Below are 14,808 nucleotides of genomic sequence, written 5' to 3' on the forward strand. Positions count from 1 at the left end.
GTGATACCGACTATGGAATGGAGCAATTGTCAACCACCTAATCTACCTACCACACAACTTGGATCTACCTGAATGACATTCTGATGTCTGTAGTGTAGCATAGGCGGATGGTAACAAAGAGAGGGAAGGTATTCCAAACTGATGGGATTGCATTACCAGAAGGCAGCATTGCAGACATCGAGGGCAGCTACAGGCACCTGGGAATCTCATAGGCAAATGGGAAATGGGAACCACGAAGAGGCCGCTAGGAAAGCTGCAACCACCAAGTACCAGCAGAGTGTAAAGCAAGTTCTGAGGAGTAAGCTTCATATGAAGATCAAGATCCCGGCAATCTACACTTACGCCCTGCCAGTGATTAGTAGCATCAGAAACCGAAGACGGAAGAGGAGTAAGGAGAAGAAGTAAGGATGATGGAACGGCAGGCCACTACTTGGCCACTGTCAGAAGAAGTGTCTGACATCCTGTCAGTGGGTGGACAAAACTGGACTGAAAGACAGCACAGTAACAAGCCATAAGTACACGATCCATAGAGGCTAGGGTCTAACACACTAGGCAAGACCCCAGGTGCAGAATGTGTGAAGATGCCCCTGAGACAATCCAGCACATAACAGCAGGGTTCAAGATGCTAGCAGACAGGGCATGCATGTAATGCTACAACCCAGCAGGCATATTATACAGGAACACCTGGGCTGAGAATGACCTGGAAGTCTCAAGGTCAAAATGAGACATGCCCACTAGGGTCGTCGAGACCTAAGATCATGTGGGACTGCCAGATACAGACAGCCAAACTGGTGATGGCTAACCAACCGTACATAATAGTCGTGGACAAGCAGAGGAAGACAGCTGTAGTGATTGATGTAGGTAGGGCTGCTCGATTATGGCAAAAATGATAATCACGATTATTTTCACTGAAATTGAGATCACGATTATTTGACGATATTTATTTCGTCCGCCAGAGCTTATATTATTTTTTTACATGCTGTAGTGCCATTTGTGGGAGCATTTCAAGTTGCTATACATCAATACAACTGTTATAGCCCATATTTTAAAAATGTGTATGCATTAAGTCCATAGTAACTACATTAATTGCAAAAAAGTGCAATAAACTACAAAAAAATTGAAAATCGTTTTTGTTTTTACATATATTTCTACTTGGAGAAATTTAAGAGGTTTATCCCTCAAAACTTTAAATACAAAAAAGTTGCAAAAAGTAGTTTACAACAACAGGAAATTTATTTTGAGTGTCTTCATAGTTTTATTTTTGGAGATACAGCAATTTTTATATACTGCAGGAAAAACAAAAAAACAATCCTATGATGCAAATTTGCAAAGAATGTGCATGTGCATCAAAATAAACTATTTCCAGCAGTGCAATTCGAGTTCTAAGGCCTACAAGTAAAAAACTACATTTTCCGCAAAAACGACGTCACTTGCGATAGTTCGCGTTGACGTCTTGTTCAATGTGGGAAGTTCATGATCGGATCGGCAAAGCGTGTTTCTGGAATATTATGTTTTTGTTCCTGCAAGCTCTTTTTATGCAATTTTTGCAAAGCTATATGTGGAAGGAAACCGTGACCGAGGACAAGCTGATGGCATAAGAAGTACGTACAACTCCTCTGGTTTCATATGGAAAAAAATTTATTGTGCTAGCTTAGCGTTCAGGTTCTACAGGGATTTAAAAATAGTTACACAAAACGAGCATGCTGCTCTGACCGGCTTTAAAGGTTTAACAATAACAATGTATTGAATAATGACTTTAAAAAATAATATAAAATAGTGTGCAAATACTGATAACAGCGCAAATGTTTGCAATATAAGAAATAAATGAAAAATGTGAACTTTGCAGTGTTGCTCTGTGGTGCAGCTACGACACCATAGCAAAGTTTACACACTGTGTCTACTTGATCCACGTCTGACTCCGCGAAGCCATAATGTTTCCACACCACTTAAGTTTTTTTTTTTTTTACCTCTCTTTTCAACCAACGGCAGTCACTCTCCTCTCCAAATAACTTCTGCTTAGCTTTCCGAGCTTCCCTCGGGTCCTCTTAATTGTTGTGACGCGTGTTCGAAATGCAGAGCAGTGCGCTTGATTTGCCACATGGAGCAGCGCGAGAGTAAAGCATGAGGGAGGGGCTAATAATCGGCTCAGTCATTTTTAATGATCGTTGAAAGCCCAGATCGTAATCGTGATTAAAATTCGATTAATTGAGCAGCCCTAGATGTAGGTATACCAAGTGATATCAGGGGGCTGAGAGAAGAACTCAAGAAGATGTCGAAGATGAAGGCAACAGTGGTCCTAGTGGTAATCGGAGTACTCTCGTTACCCCCCCCCCCCCCCAGCTGGGCAAGTGACTCCAACAGATCACAGGAACAACATCCTTAAGCGCACAGGCCTCTGGTAGAGGACCCAAGCTTGAAGGATAAATAACGCCCTCGGGGGAGAGGGAAATTTAAAAAATATATATATTTATTTGTATGTATGTGGTGTGATGTTTTTATTTTTACATCATTTTTCCACAGGTTGCAGTTCTACTAATAGACACGCAGGGAGCGTTTGACAGCCAGTCTACCGTTAAAGACTGTGCCACACTATTTGCCTTGAGCACCATGACCAGCTCTGTGCAGGTCAGTCATCTTTTTTATTTCTAGTATATTCTAGTTGTCACATAAGAAACTCTTTAATTCATTGTGATAGTATAACAATAGAATATACATTTTTATCTAGAAATTATGGCATCAACATTATGTGTGTTTCAGGTGTACAACCTTTCCCAGAATGTTCAGGAAGATGACCTTCAGCATCTCCAGGTCAGTATCAGCCTGCAAGACAGCTTTACTATTTCTAGACTGAATCCTATAGCATAAACCCAATTCTCCAAAAAGTTGATTCTGTTCATCTGGACATAGCGTTTTGTGAGAGAAACGTTTCGTCACTCATCCAAGTGACTTCTTCAGTCTCAACTGACTGCAGGTTTCCCCAACCTTATAAACAGTACATTTGCATAATGACTGAAACCAGCCCACTGAAGGAACAATGGGCTGAGAGGTCAGTCAGCTGAGACTGAAGAAGTCACTTGGATGAGTGACGAAACGTTTCTCCCACAAAACGCTACGTCCAGATGAACAGAATAAACTTTTTGGAGATTTACTTTCCTAGATGATTGAGAATGCATCAAGACCCCATGAACCCAATTATTTAGGTTATTTCTTATGTTACATTATTTCAGCAACAATTAAATGCATCAAATTAGGGTTGTAATGATTTGAGTAATTCAAATAATTTGATTATAAAAAAATACTTGACAGAGCTGTGTGTTAAATGATGTGTCATTTAACACACAGCTCTGTTGTGTGCTAATGTGTTAAACGATGTAAATGCGAGCGTGGGTTGTACTAGACCATATTTATTTAGGCTTTCATTAAAAACGTTTTACGCTGAAAGTGAAATAATATCAAATGTTGTTGTCATTTTAATTGCGTTAATATTTAAACATATATAAGCTTTTTCACAAGCCAATAAAAAAGTATGGTTCAGTAAACCTGAGGGTCGTTAGATTGGACACTGAACTGTTATTAATATAATTTAACATCTACACATCAGCAGCACAAAAACCTTGCATCAACCCACATAGCAAAATTTGTATGGCCCGGATCTGGCCCACACAATGTGCTTACACATGGCCCACATACCGCAAAGAATGACGGCCCTTTGGTGGCCCAGACCTGGTTTGCCAGAGGTGAACCACACATGGGCCAGCACAAGGCCAGTTAGAGACACACTGGAGGTCCTGTGCTGGCCCATGTGTTACCTCTGGCAAACCTGATCTGGGGCACCATTCTTTGTGGTATGTGGGCTGTGTGTAAGTTGTGTGCAGCCACGGGCCAGTTGCAGACACACTACTAGCCCAGTGCTGGCCCAGAACAGTTTCAGCTCTTGCCCCAGATGTCAGTAGGTGATCTGCTCTACCTCATGAGCTACAGCCACCCAGTGGGAAACATGAGTAAAGGGCAGGGGGGGCAGGGATAGCTCAGTAGGTAGAGTGGTGGCACCATGATCGGAAGGTCGGGGGTTCGATTCCACTGAACAGCTACCCTGAGGTACCCCTGAGCAAGGTACCGTCCCTACACACTGCTCCCCGGGCGCCCAATGGCTGCCCACTGCTTCACTGAGTGAATGGGTTAAATACAGAGAGGAATTTCCCCACGGGGATCAATAAAGTACACTTTCTTCTTTCTTCTTTAAACCTCACTAGGTTTTGGATAAAGTGTATACTCACAAACCTGTCAAATCTGCATTTGAAACGTTTGCTACCATATAGTGCTGGGCCATATCATATTGTTCACGGTAATACCGGTATAACGTTGGGCAATGATAAGAAAATGAAATATCGCGATAGAATATGGGTAAAACGCGCATGCGCAGTGCCTTTGTTTTCATATGCACATGGCGGAAAAAGCATGGTGGCGACGGAGTATGAGAAGGGCGAAAGTGGATCGTTGAAAATGAAACAGATGAACCAGAATTGGTTTGTAAAAATGCTGCAACTTCAGTGGTGTGTAACTGGTTTAGCTTTCATCCGTCACATACACAACAAAGCACTATTTTTGGTAGAGCATGCTAGCGGGCCGTCGTTATTACCGTTTTTTTTTTTTTTGGAAAATATGGCACACTTAAAATCAATCCTTTGATTTTTCTGAAAATCGACAGTGCCCTTATAATCCCGTGTGCCTTATGTATGAATTCTGGTTGTGTTTACTGACCTCGAAATGATTTTATGCACACGGTGCTCGAAAATCTGTCAAATGTTTTAGTACGACTTTGCTAAGCTACGAACCCGCACCGCTTGATGGATTGTCGGAGCATTACGGCTATCATAGGCAGGCGCCTCGCGGAGTGATACGTTCTGCGCTGTGTGTATAACGTCTTTTTATGTTTTGTGGATATTATACATGGTTATGCTGAGGATATGTCGGCCAATTTCCACTTGAAATGCCTTTTGGTTAAATTGTCAGCAAGGAATTTGCATTTGCTCTGTAAAATTTTTATATAACTTTAATGCATATAAAAAACAGCTGCTTGTTTAAGTGAAAATACATTGATGTTTGTTTGTTTTTTTGCACTAATAAAGTTGTGGAGTTGTAAAGTGTTTTGTCTAGTGTCAATTATATTGTCAGTTATATCGTTATCGCAAATTTTCAAATGTATATCATGATAATATTTTTGGTCATATCGCCCTGCTCTATTACCATAGCAGTATAGTATTGCAACATGGCATTTGGGTCTTCTTACTAAAATGGGAAAATAGGAACATAAATAGTGCCACCATTGCCAGACCTGGCCCACATCTAGTTGACATACACCCACCCATGACACCAGTCAGTCAGAAGTGCCAGCTTGATGCCGGATCTGGACCAGATCTGGGCCAGACCTGTCTGTTATGTGGGAAAGCACAGGGTAGACTTCAGAATGCTCAGTTTTCTTCATAGCAGCCACCACATTCCTTTAAAGTCTTTTAAAGGCTTGAAGACACAAACTCACTCATTCCCTGCACACTTAAACTTGCAGACACACATGCACAAAAACTCATAATATGCACACACACCCTTTCAGAGCTCTTTTTTTTCAAAGCTGCCTTTCAGAACTCTGATTAAAAGATGGAATAATCAAGAGATTACTCGATTACTAAGATAATCAATAGCTGCAGCCCTACATCATATCCACGCATGAAATGGACAAGCAGTTTATGAAAGCTGCAGTCTCTCCAAACAAGATAAGGTCAAATTTTTCTGTGACAAGAATCAAAGAAAAAAACAAACACCAAATGAAAAAATAATTGTTTAGCACTCTTTTTAAAAATCACTACAACAGCATAGGAAATGGCCCAGAAAGGTTAGTTTTTTATGTGCTTCTTTTCTCTGACCCTCTGCCTCCCACTGAAATATCCCTCTGAAGTTTAAGAGAAAATGACAATTTTTCCATCGTATAGATCTCTTGTACAGAATGTATCCAATCTTCCATCGTTGGTGGTTCAAGCTTAAGCCATTCCCTTGTAAGAGGCTTTTTACTTGCGGCCAGTAGGATATACAAGAGTCTATTATCATTGGAATTCAATTTATCCACTGGTACATTACACAAAAATATGGTCTCAAAGGTTAAAGGAAAAACAAATGAAAACACATTTTGTAGATGTTCATGGATTAGAGACCAATACTGGCGAATAACTGTGCAATCCCAAAAAGATTTGGAAATGGTTAGCTCCATCTCCCCCACATCTCTAACATGTGTCACCAGTTCCCCAATATCTTTGTTAAGCAGGGGTGATGAAAAATCTCATAATTCTTTTCCAGCAAAATTCACGCCAAACATTAGACCCAGTGGTAGCCCACTATATCTTGCATGTGTGGTCCCAACACTCCTCTGTAATTGACAAATTACCTTCTTTTTCCCACATTGCTTTAATATACACAGTGCTGTCGTTTTTACACCGCAGGATGCTGTTATATAATTTGGAAATAATTTTGCTTTGCGCTCCAGATTTGGTTAATAATAAAAATGTTTCTACAAATTGTAATTCGTTTAGGTTCACTTTTAATTTTTGATTAAAATAATTTCTGACCTGTAGATATCTAAAGAAGTTGTCTGAACCTAAATCATGTTTACGTCTTAAAAAGCTAAAAAAAAAAAAAAAAGCTCAAAGCTTTGGAATGCCCCCTTGTGGACAAATGAATAATAATTAGTTATACCTTTTGAAACCCAGTTCTTGAATCTATTATCATAATGATTTGGGGTAAAATCTGAATCATATGCACACCATCTTAAAACCTTGGAGCCCTTTTCCAAACCGCGAATTCTTATTACTTCTTTCCAAGCAGATATCATTATTTGTAGTATAGGTTCGTCTGCCACGTTTATGTCCGATATTAAAGCTGTAACTGGTATTCCTTTGACTATTGTTCCTTCAACATCTTTCCATCCGGCGTGTAATCTGGACAACAGAGACATATCCATGGTCTTAACTGAGCTGCACAATAATATTCTCGTAGACAAGGAAGCCCACGACCTCCCTTTTCTTTCTTTAGTTTGAGTGTTTTATATTTAACTTTAGCTTTTTTCCCGTTCCAGATTTTGACAATCCAGTATTTTGACAATATTCTATCCCATGCCACAAACTGTTTTTGTGGTATGGCAATCGGTAAAGACTGAAACAAATACAGCAGTCGGGGAAGAATATTTAATCTGATTGATTCGATCCTGGAGTGTAGGTCCAGAAACGGAATGGTATTCCATCTTTGTATATCTGATTTTATAGATTCATTTATCTGGGCATAGTTGGCACTGAACATTTTGGTGAAGTCACGGTGTATTACCAACCCTAGATACCTAATGCTATCTGCATCCCATTTCCATTTATAGCAATTCTTAATTTTGACTGGTGGTTCATAGTTTACAGTTAATACCTGCATTTTATTTACATTAACCTTATATCCCGAAAAAGAGCCATACTCTGATAGCATGTCCATGATTTGGGGGAGTGCCTGTAAGGGAAAGGATATTGTTAAAAGTAAGTCGTCAGCAAGTAGTGCTAATTTCTGTTCCCCTCCTGCCGTTCTTACTCCAGTTATATCCTGTCTCTGCCTGATCCATTGACTTAATGGTTCTATAAACAAAGCAAAAAGCAGTTGTGAAATGGTTCTTTATTCTATGTATAGTCCTCTCTGCTTGTTGCTTCCTAAGTTTAAGAAACAGGAGTCTTAATGATTTCCTCCCTACCTCGCATTGCTGTTGTTTAATAAAAAGACCTTTTTTCTGTATGTCCATTGTGTTTAGATTATCTTTCTTTTTTTTATTATATCAGATTTAATATCATCATTCAGCGTCACAGAGTGTAGATGTTGTAGCTCTAACAATTTGTCTTCTAATTGACAACGGTTTTCCCACCTTGATTTTATAATGTAAGAGGATATACTAATTATTTTTCCTCTAATCACTGCCTTCAATGCATCCCATAATATTCCCGGAGATACCTCCTCATTTTCATTATACTCTAAGTAAGTTTCTATTTCTTTTTTCAAACTCTCTTTAATATTTGGATAATTTAAAATGTTTGAATTCAACCTCCATAAGGTTAATCTATTTTTGCTATTCAGGCAGATATCAAGATAAACCGGCTTATGATCTGAGATGGTACAAGCGGCTATTTCACAGCTTTTAATTCTAAATACATAGTTCTTAAACACGAGAATATAATCTAGCCTAGAATATACGTTGTGCGGAATTGAGAAATGGGTGTACTTTCTATCATTTGGATGAAAATCTCTCCACACATCTAGTAGTCCAAAATCGTCCATAAAATGCACCATTCTTCTTCCAGTATTCCTCTGATCACCTTTTCCGTTTGAAGAATCTAGTTTGACATTTAATGTGACATTAAAGCAAATGAAAATTCCCTGACTCCTTGTTGTTGCCAATTTCAAAATCTGCCTATATAAGGACTAGTCACTGCCTGGGGGAATATACACATTTAAGAGAGTAATCATGGTACCCTCAGTCTTACCTGTTACCAATATATATCTACCTTATATGTTCATAATTCAAAGCTGAGGATAACAGAATCGCCACCCCCCTTCGCCTCCCATAACTATGAGAAGAATAGAAGGCATGTTTGAAACCTTGTTTGTTAAGTTTTGCCTGGTCTTTGTCAGCTAGATGTGTTTCCTGCATCAGAACAATTTGGGCTTTGTCCCTTTTAAACTTAGATAGGGCTTTCCACCTTTTCACTGGACTATGTAAGCCATTAATATTAATTGACAAAATTTTTATTAACCTGCTACTCGTCTAAATTGTAATTTTCTGTGATTATTATCTGCACACCCTTGTAAAAACTAAACATAAAACATATGAAAAAAAGTTTCATCAGAAAGGAACAGAAATCAAAATAAAATCTTAACTTCCGAGGTAGAGGTCCCTGAAATGGACCCTGCTTCACCTCGAGAGGCAACTTCCTCATCAGTCTATGAAGGAGGCTCTCGATGGCTTAGGCCTCACCATAAAGAGCATTCATGAGAGAACCTATTTATTTATGTATTGTACACCATATAGTAAACTTAATTGTAAAGGGAAACAAAGTAAGTAGACCTCAATTTTCCGAGGAAGAAGGTACCGTCCTCCTGAAGGCTCAGAGTTTTTCTTTGTAACCGGGATCGCGTTTCTTGTTTGCCGCTGCGCTCACTGGTTCTCTGCTGACCTTACTCCATGTTAGCTGCTTCAGTTCTTCCAGAACTATTTCAGGTGTTATAACGACGTTTACAGCATAACCTCTACTGGCCATATCTTCGGTGGCTTCAGCTGCAGTGTTGTAAATTTTTGTTTTATCAGTACAGGGAGTGCAGAATTATTAGGCAAGTTGTATTTTTGAGGAATAATTTTATTATTGAACAACAACCATGTTCTCAATGAACCCAAAAAACTCATTAATATCAAAGCTGAATGTTTTTGGAAGTAGTTTTTAGTTTGTTTTTAGTTTTAGCTATTTTAGGGGGATATCTGTGTGTGCAGGTGACTATTACTGTGCATAATTATTAGGCAACTTAACAAAAAACAAATATATACCCATTTCAATTATTTATTTTTACCAGTGAAACCAATATAACATCTCCACATTCACAAATATACATTTCTGACATTCAAAAACAAAACAACAACAAATCAGCGACCAATATAGCCACCTTTCTTTGCAAGGACACTCAAAAGCCTGCCATCCATGGATTCTGTCAGTGTTTTGATCTGTTCACCATCAACATTGCGTGCAGCAGCAACCACAGCCTCCCAGACACTGTTCAGAGAGGTGTACTGTTTTCCCTCCTTGTAAATCTCACATTTGATGATGGACCACAGGTTCTCAATGGGGTTCAGATCAGGTGAACAAATCAGAATCAGAAACTTTATTGTCATTGTCATGAGAACAACGAAATTAAGAATGGTCCCCGATCATTGCATCATCCCTAGCAATATCAAAATATAAATAAAACAATAAAATTCAATAAATAAAATAGATAGAATACTTAAAATACTAATAAGATATAACAGTAAAACATTCACATACATTCCCACACACATGCTTCAGACCGTGCATAGATTAACACAAGAGTGGCGTGATGGACATTTTTTTGTAGTATTCAGATGTGTTATTGCAGTTGGATAACAGCTGTGTTTGAGTCTATTAGTCCTTGCTCTGATTGCCCTGTACCGTCTGCCTGAGGGCAACAGTTCGAACAGGGAGTGGCCAGGATGTGAGGTGTCTTTTATGATGTTTTGGGCCTTTTTAAAACAGTGGGCGTTGTGTAGAACTTCCAGTGTGGGGAGAGGGCAGCCAGTGATCTTTTGGGCGGTGTTAATGATCCCTTGGAGTGCTTTCCTCTGAGCGATCGGTAGAACACTGAGCTGCTGCAACTACGTGCGCCGCCATCTTGGTGGCCATGTCATTAGTTTTTCTTCTTTTATACCCTTTCTTGCCAGCCACGCTGTGGAGTACTTGGACGCGTGTGATGGAGCATTGTCCTGCATGAAAATCATGTTTTTCTTGAAGGATGCAGACTTCTTCCTGTACCACTGCTTGATGAAGGTGTCTTCCAGAAACTGGCAGTAGGACTGGGAGTTGAGCTTGACTCCATCCTCAACCCGAAAAAGCCCCACAAGCTCATCTTTGATGATACCAGCCCAAACCAGTACTCCACCTCCACCTTGCTGGCGTCTGAGTCGGACTGGAGCTCTCTGCCCTTTACCAATCCAGCCACGGGCCCATCCATCTGGCCCATCAAGACTCACTCTCATTTCATCAGTCCATAAAACCTTAGAAAAATCAGTCTTGAGATATTTCTTGGCCCAGTCTTGACGTTTCAGCTTGTGTGTCTTGTTCAGTGGTGGTCGTCTTTCAGCCTTTCTTACCTTGGCCATGTCTCTGAGTATTGCACACCTTGTGCTTTTGGGCACTCCAGTGATGTTGCAGCTCTGAAATATGGCCAAACTGGTGGCAAGTGGCATCTTGGCAGCTGCACGCTTGACTTTTCTCAGTTCATGGGCAGTTATTTTGCGCCTTGGTTTTTCCACACGCTTCTTGCGACCCTGTTGACTATTTTGAATGAAACGCTTGATTGTTCGATGATCACGCTTCAGAAGCTTTGCAATTTTGAGACTGCTGCATCCCTCTGCAAGATATCTCACTATTTTTGACTTTTCTGAGCCTGTCAAGTCCTTCTTTTGACCCATTTTGCCAAAGGAAAGGACGTTGCCTAATAATTATGCACACCTGATATAGGGTGTTGATGTCATTAGACCACACCCCTTCTCATTACAGAGATGCACATCACCTAATATGCTTAATTGGTAGTAGGCTTTTGAGCCTATACAGCTTGGAGTAAGACAACATGCATGAAGAGGATGATGTGGACAAAATACTCATTTGCCTAATAATTCTGCACTCCCTGTATATTTCACCTTAAGCAGGGCTGGGAAGAGAGTCTGGAAGGGGATCTGCTGCTCTTTCAGAATCTTGCGCATCTCTGCATTAGGGCTGCCACAAACGATTATTTTGATAGTTGACTAGTCACCGATTATTTTTGCGATTAGTCGACTAATCAGATCATGCATTCATTGGACGTAAAACGTACAGCTTATTGCACCAGCATGCTCTTATATAACTATCATTAGCTTACAGCTTTAAGTGTGTAAGGTGTGTGCTAACTAAAAATAAAGACAAGATGATAGTTTATTAAATTTTGATGAAATCTGCAGATTGTTTCAGTGGAGTTTAATAAACTCAGCCGTCTGCTCCTTGCTATCTAAAATATAACAGGACACCGGAGTATATTCTGGAGCATCTCACACTTCTGATAATCAGTTGTCTGCTTGACATTTATTCAGCTGTGTAAAAACTATAACTTTAATCTCAGCCAAACCGATTTACTCAGGAACAAATAAAATACTAAAAAAAGCCAAACAACAACATTTTTAAGTTATCTAAGTGGCTTATATATCATGTTTAACCTGAGTAGCGAAAGATGGCGGTGGGTTTGAAAACGATTTGCCGGGAGTCCGGTGTTCTCACGGGCTCTAGTGAGCCTTGAACCCCGGCTAGCTATTGAGCTGGTGGGTATCAGATGTCTCCGAAAACGTCGGAGCACTTTTGAAAATATGTGGTGTCCTGATAAACTGAGCAGATATTTGAAGTTTACACAGCTACATTCTCGCCTGAAAATATGTTAAACGTTTATTTTGTGACCCAGAAAGAATAATAAGAGTAATATTAAACTAACTAGCTGCCGCCATTGTTGGAAACTGCGCTGGGCCGCGCTATGAATTCTGGGACACAGTTTCTTCTTCAGATTGTTATTCTTGATGTTAAAACAGACCCTGACAAATAGCATTAAGCATTGCTTATCGAACAATCAGATATGCAAACAATTGTTCTTGTACTTCTTGATATTTTATAGCTGCTTCTGTTTTCTAGGCTTTTTTTGCTTGTTTTGTCTCCTCAGCTCTTCACTGAATATGGACGACTGGCCATGGAGGAAGTCTATGAGAAACCCTTTCAGGTCTGCCATACTATGGTCATTGTCCTTAAAATATATAAGGGAGGTTTCTTTTAATTTTAAAACAAGCTTTGTCTTGTTGTATCAGTACTTGTAAAGTCATGAAAGGAAAACATTTTGTCTTCATGTCTGTTCCTGGTCAAAGCTTCTAACAATCTTTTTCTTCATACCAGCACATACTGCTTGAGTTTTAACTGTTGCACACTCTTATCCATTTCTAGATGTTCTTCACCTGAAAGTCACACATTGATGTCCATGCTGAATAATAATTTAAATGTTGTTTTTTAAGAGACTGATGTTCCTAATCAGAGATTGGAGTTACCCATATGAACATCCATACGGCCTGGAGGGAGGGCGGGGCTTCTTGGATAAACGATTGCAGGTGAGTTGAATAATTAAACCCTAACAGCCTGACTTAATAGATCAACAAAGTCACGTGGCAGTGGATGTAAAGCAGGTGGAAACTGCCTACCTACTATATATAGAGGCAATCTTCTGTCGAACATCTCCACGGTTTTTTACATTTCACATTGTTTTAATTTGTTTTAAGTGCAGTAAATCAGATATTAACTGAAGTGCCTGGCTTGTGTTCAGGTGAAACAGAACCAACACGAGGAGCTCCAGAATGTCCGCAGACACATCCACTCCTGCTTCTCCAAAATCAGCTGTTTCTTGTTGCCTCACCCTGGCCTCAAGGTGGCCACCAATCCTCATTTCGATGGGCGGCTCACAGGTATAACAGAACTTGTAATAGCAAAGGTCAGTTCATCTTCTTTTCGTGTGTATGTTCTCTTCCTCACCCCTTGGAGGGTGGTATTTCTCTGTTCCTCAAGCTGGGCCCTCTCCCGATTATGGATGCTCCTGGATTGTTGCTCTGGCACTAACTAATCCTTGCCCTCCCTTTTTTTATTGCTCATCGACCCTCAGGATGCTTAGCTTTGGGTGGAGACCTGAACATTGTGAGGAGTTTTTGTGTTTTGACATCAATAGCGTGGCCACCTTATTATTCCAGCTGTGCTGTAGCCTCTGAATGTTCTGCGCTATAGATTGATATTTACATCAAAAGCTGTGCGAGAAATAGCATAATCACAAGTAAATCTGTCCATCTGTGCAGGTATTGATGATCACTTGTGCAAGTATATTTTCGTGCACAGAACTTGTGCACAAAGACGGCATCTCACACAAGTGGCTAGTTTATGAGGGCTGCTCCATTATGCTCTTGATGGTAACTCTTTGTTCTTGAAACCAAATCAAGCTCGCTCAAATCACCTGAGTTTTGACTGTATGGAAGCCCAAAAGAAAAGGGGTCCTAATGTGATTGTTCACTTTGGACAGTTAAGGTTATTGTGTTAAATTACACTGTGGAAGCAACACAAGAACTGTTTTAAACCACTGTCTATGTACCATTTACGATTTTGAAAATGACTTTTGCCAAATTAACTATCAGCAGTTATTGTTTGTAGTGTAGCAGTGGAAGTAGTGAAAAGTGTCATAGGTGTCAGTATTTTAATGCTTTAATCCTGAAAATCTCTCAGAGCAGAGGTACTTGCAAGGGCACAAACATGCAGGATGTCTTGGAAAGTAGAAACTCTTCCTTTTTTATCCATGGCTGCTGAGTTCTATGTGTGCAGTTTGTTGAATTTATGCGAGTGGAGGAATATGTAATGTAATGTTATGTTACATGTTATAATATGTAACTATGCATGCATATAGTAGTAGTGAACAAACAGAGAAAAAATGCCGTGTGATAGATGTAGCAAAAGCAACTTCAGGAAGAATGAACAGAAGAAGCTCGAGAAAGGAAACACGCTGAGAGAAGACCTATAGAAGACACTGAAGGTGAAGGTAATCGAAACACTCAGAGCAGTGACCCCCAAATTTGGGGAGCGGCTCTAGCACATTCCAGGAATTATATCAGGTTTCTGTGTCCAGAAGAGCGCAGTCCTAGGATAGTTAGGATAGTGCATAGGATCCTCGGGCTCCTAGGCCCGACCTGAGCTTAAAGGACAGACAGTTTGTTTCTGTTTTTGTATGTAATAATATAATATATTGGCCCGGTGGCGCCAGTGTCCGGCAGCCTCGCCTCTGTCAGCGCGCCCCAGGGCAGCTGTGGCTGCAATGTAGCTTGCCATCACCAGTGTGTGAATGTGTGCGTGACTGGGTGGATGACTGAATGTAGTGTAAAGCGCTATACAAATACAGGCCATTTACCATTTATTA

General features: G+C 40.1%; 1 protein-coding gene across 2 annotated transcripts in view; it reads left to right on the forward strand.

The window, feature by feature from the left end:
• Positions 1–14,808, forward strand: part of LOC146706914 (atlastin-2) — a 40,101-nt gene that overhangs the window by 14,483 nt on the left and 10,810 nt on the right. For both annotated transcript variants that reach the window (XM_085458213.1, XM_085458214.1), the window contains exons 4-8: positions 2,521–2,625; positions 2,758–2,808; positions 12,535–12,591; positions 12,878–12,970; positions 13,183–13,321. In XM_085458213.1, coding sequence (XP_085314339.1) covers positions 2,521–2,625; positions 2,758–2,808; positions 12,535–12,591; positions 12,878–12,970; positions 13,183–13,321 — 445 coding nt within the window. The remainder of the gene's footprint in view (positions 1–2,520; positions 2,626–2,757; positions 2,809–12,534; positions 12,592–12,877; positions 12,971–13,182; positions 13,322–14,808) is intronic.

The sequence above is a fragment of the Copadichromis virginalis genome, linkage group LG6 (assembly GCF_057382275.1).
Source record: "Copadichromis virginalis isolate Kocher_CV1m ecotype Utaka linkage group LG6, C_Virginalis_male_GT1.1, whole genome shotgun sequence".
NCBI classification, from domain to species: Eukaryota; Metazoa; Chordata; class Actinopteri; order Cichliformes; family Cichlidae; genus Copadichromis; species Copadichromis virginalis.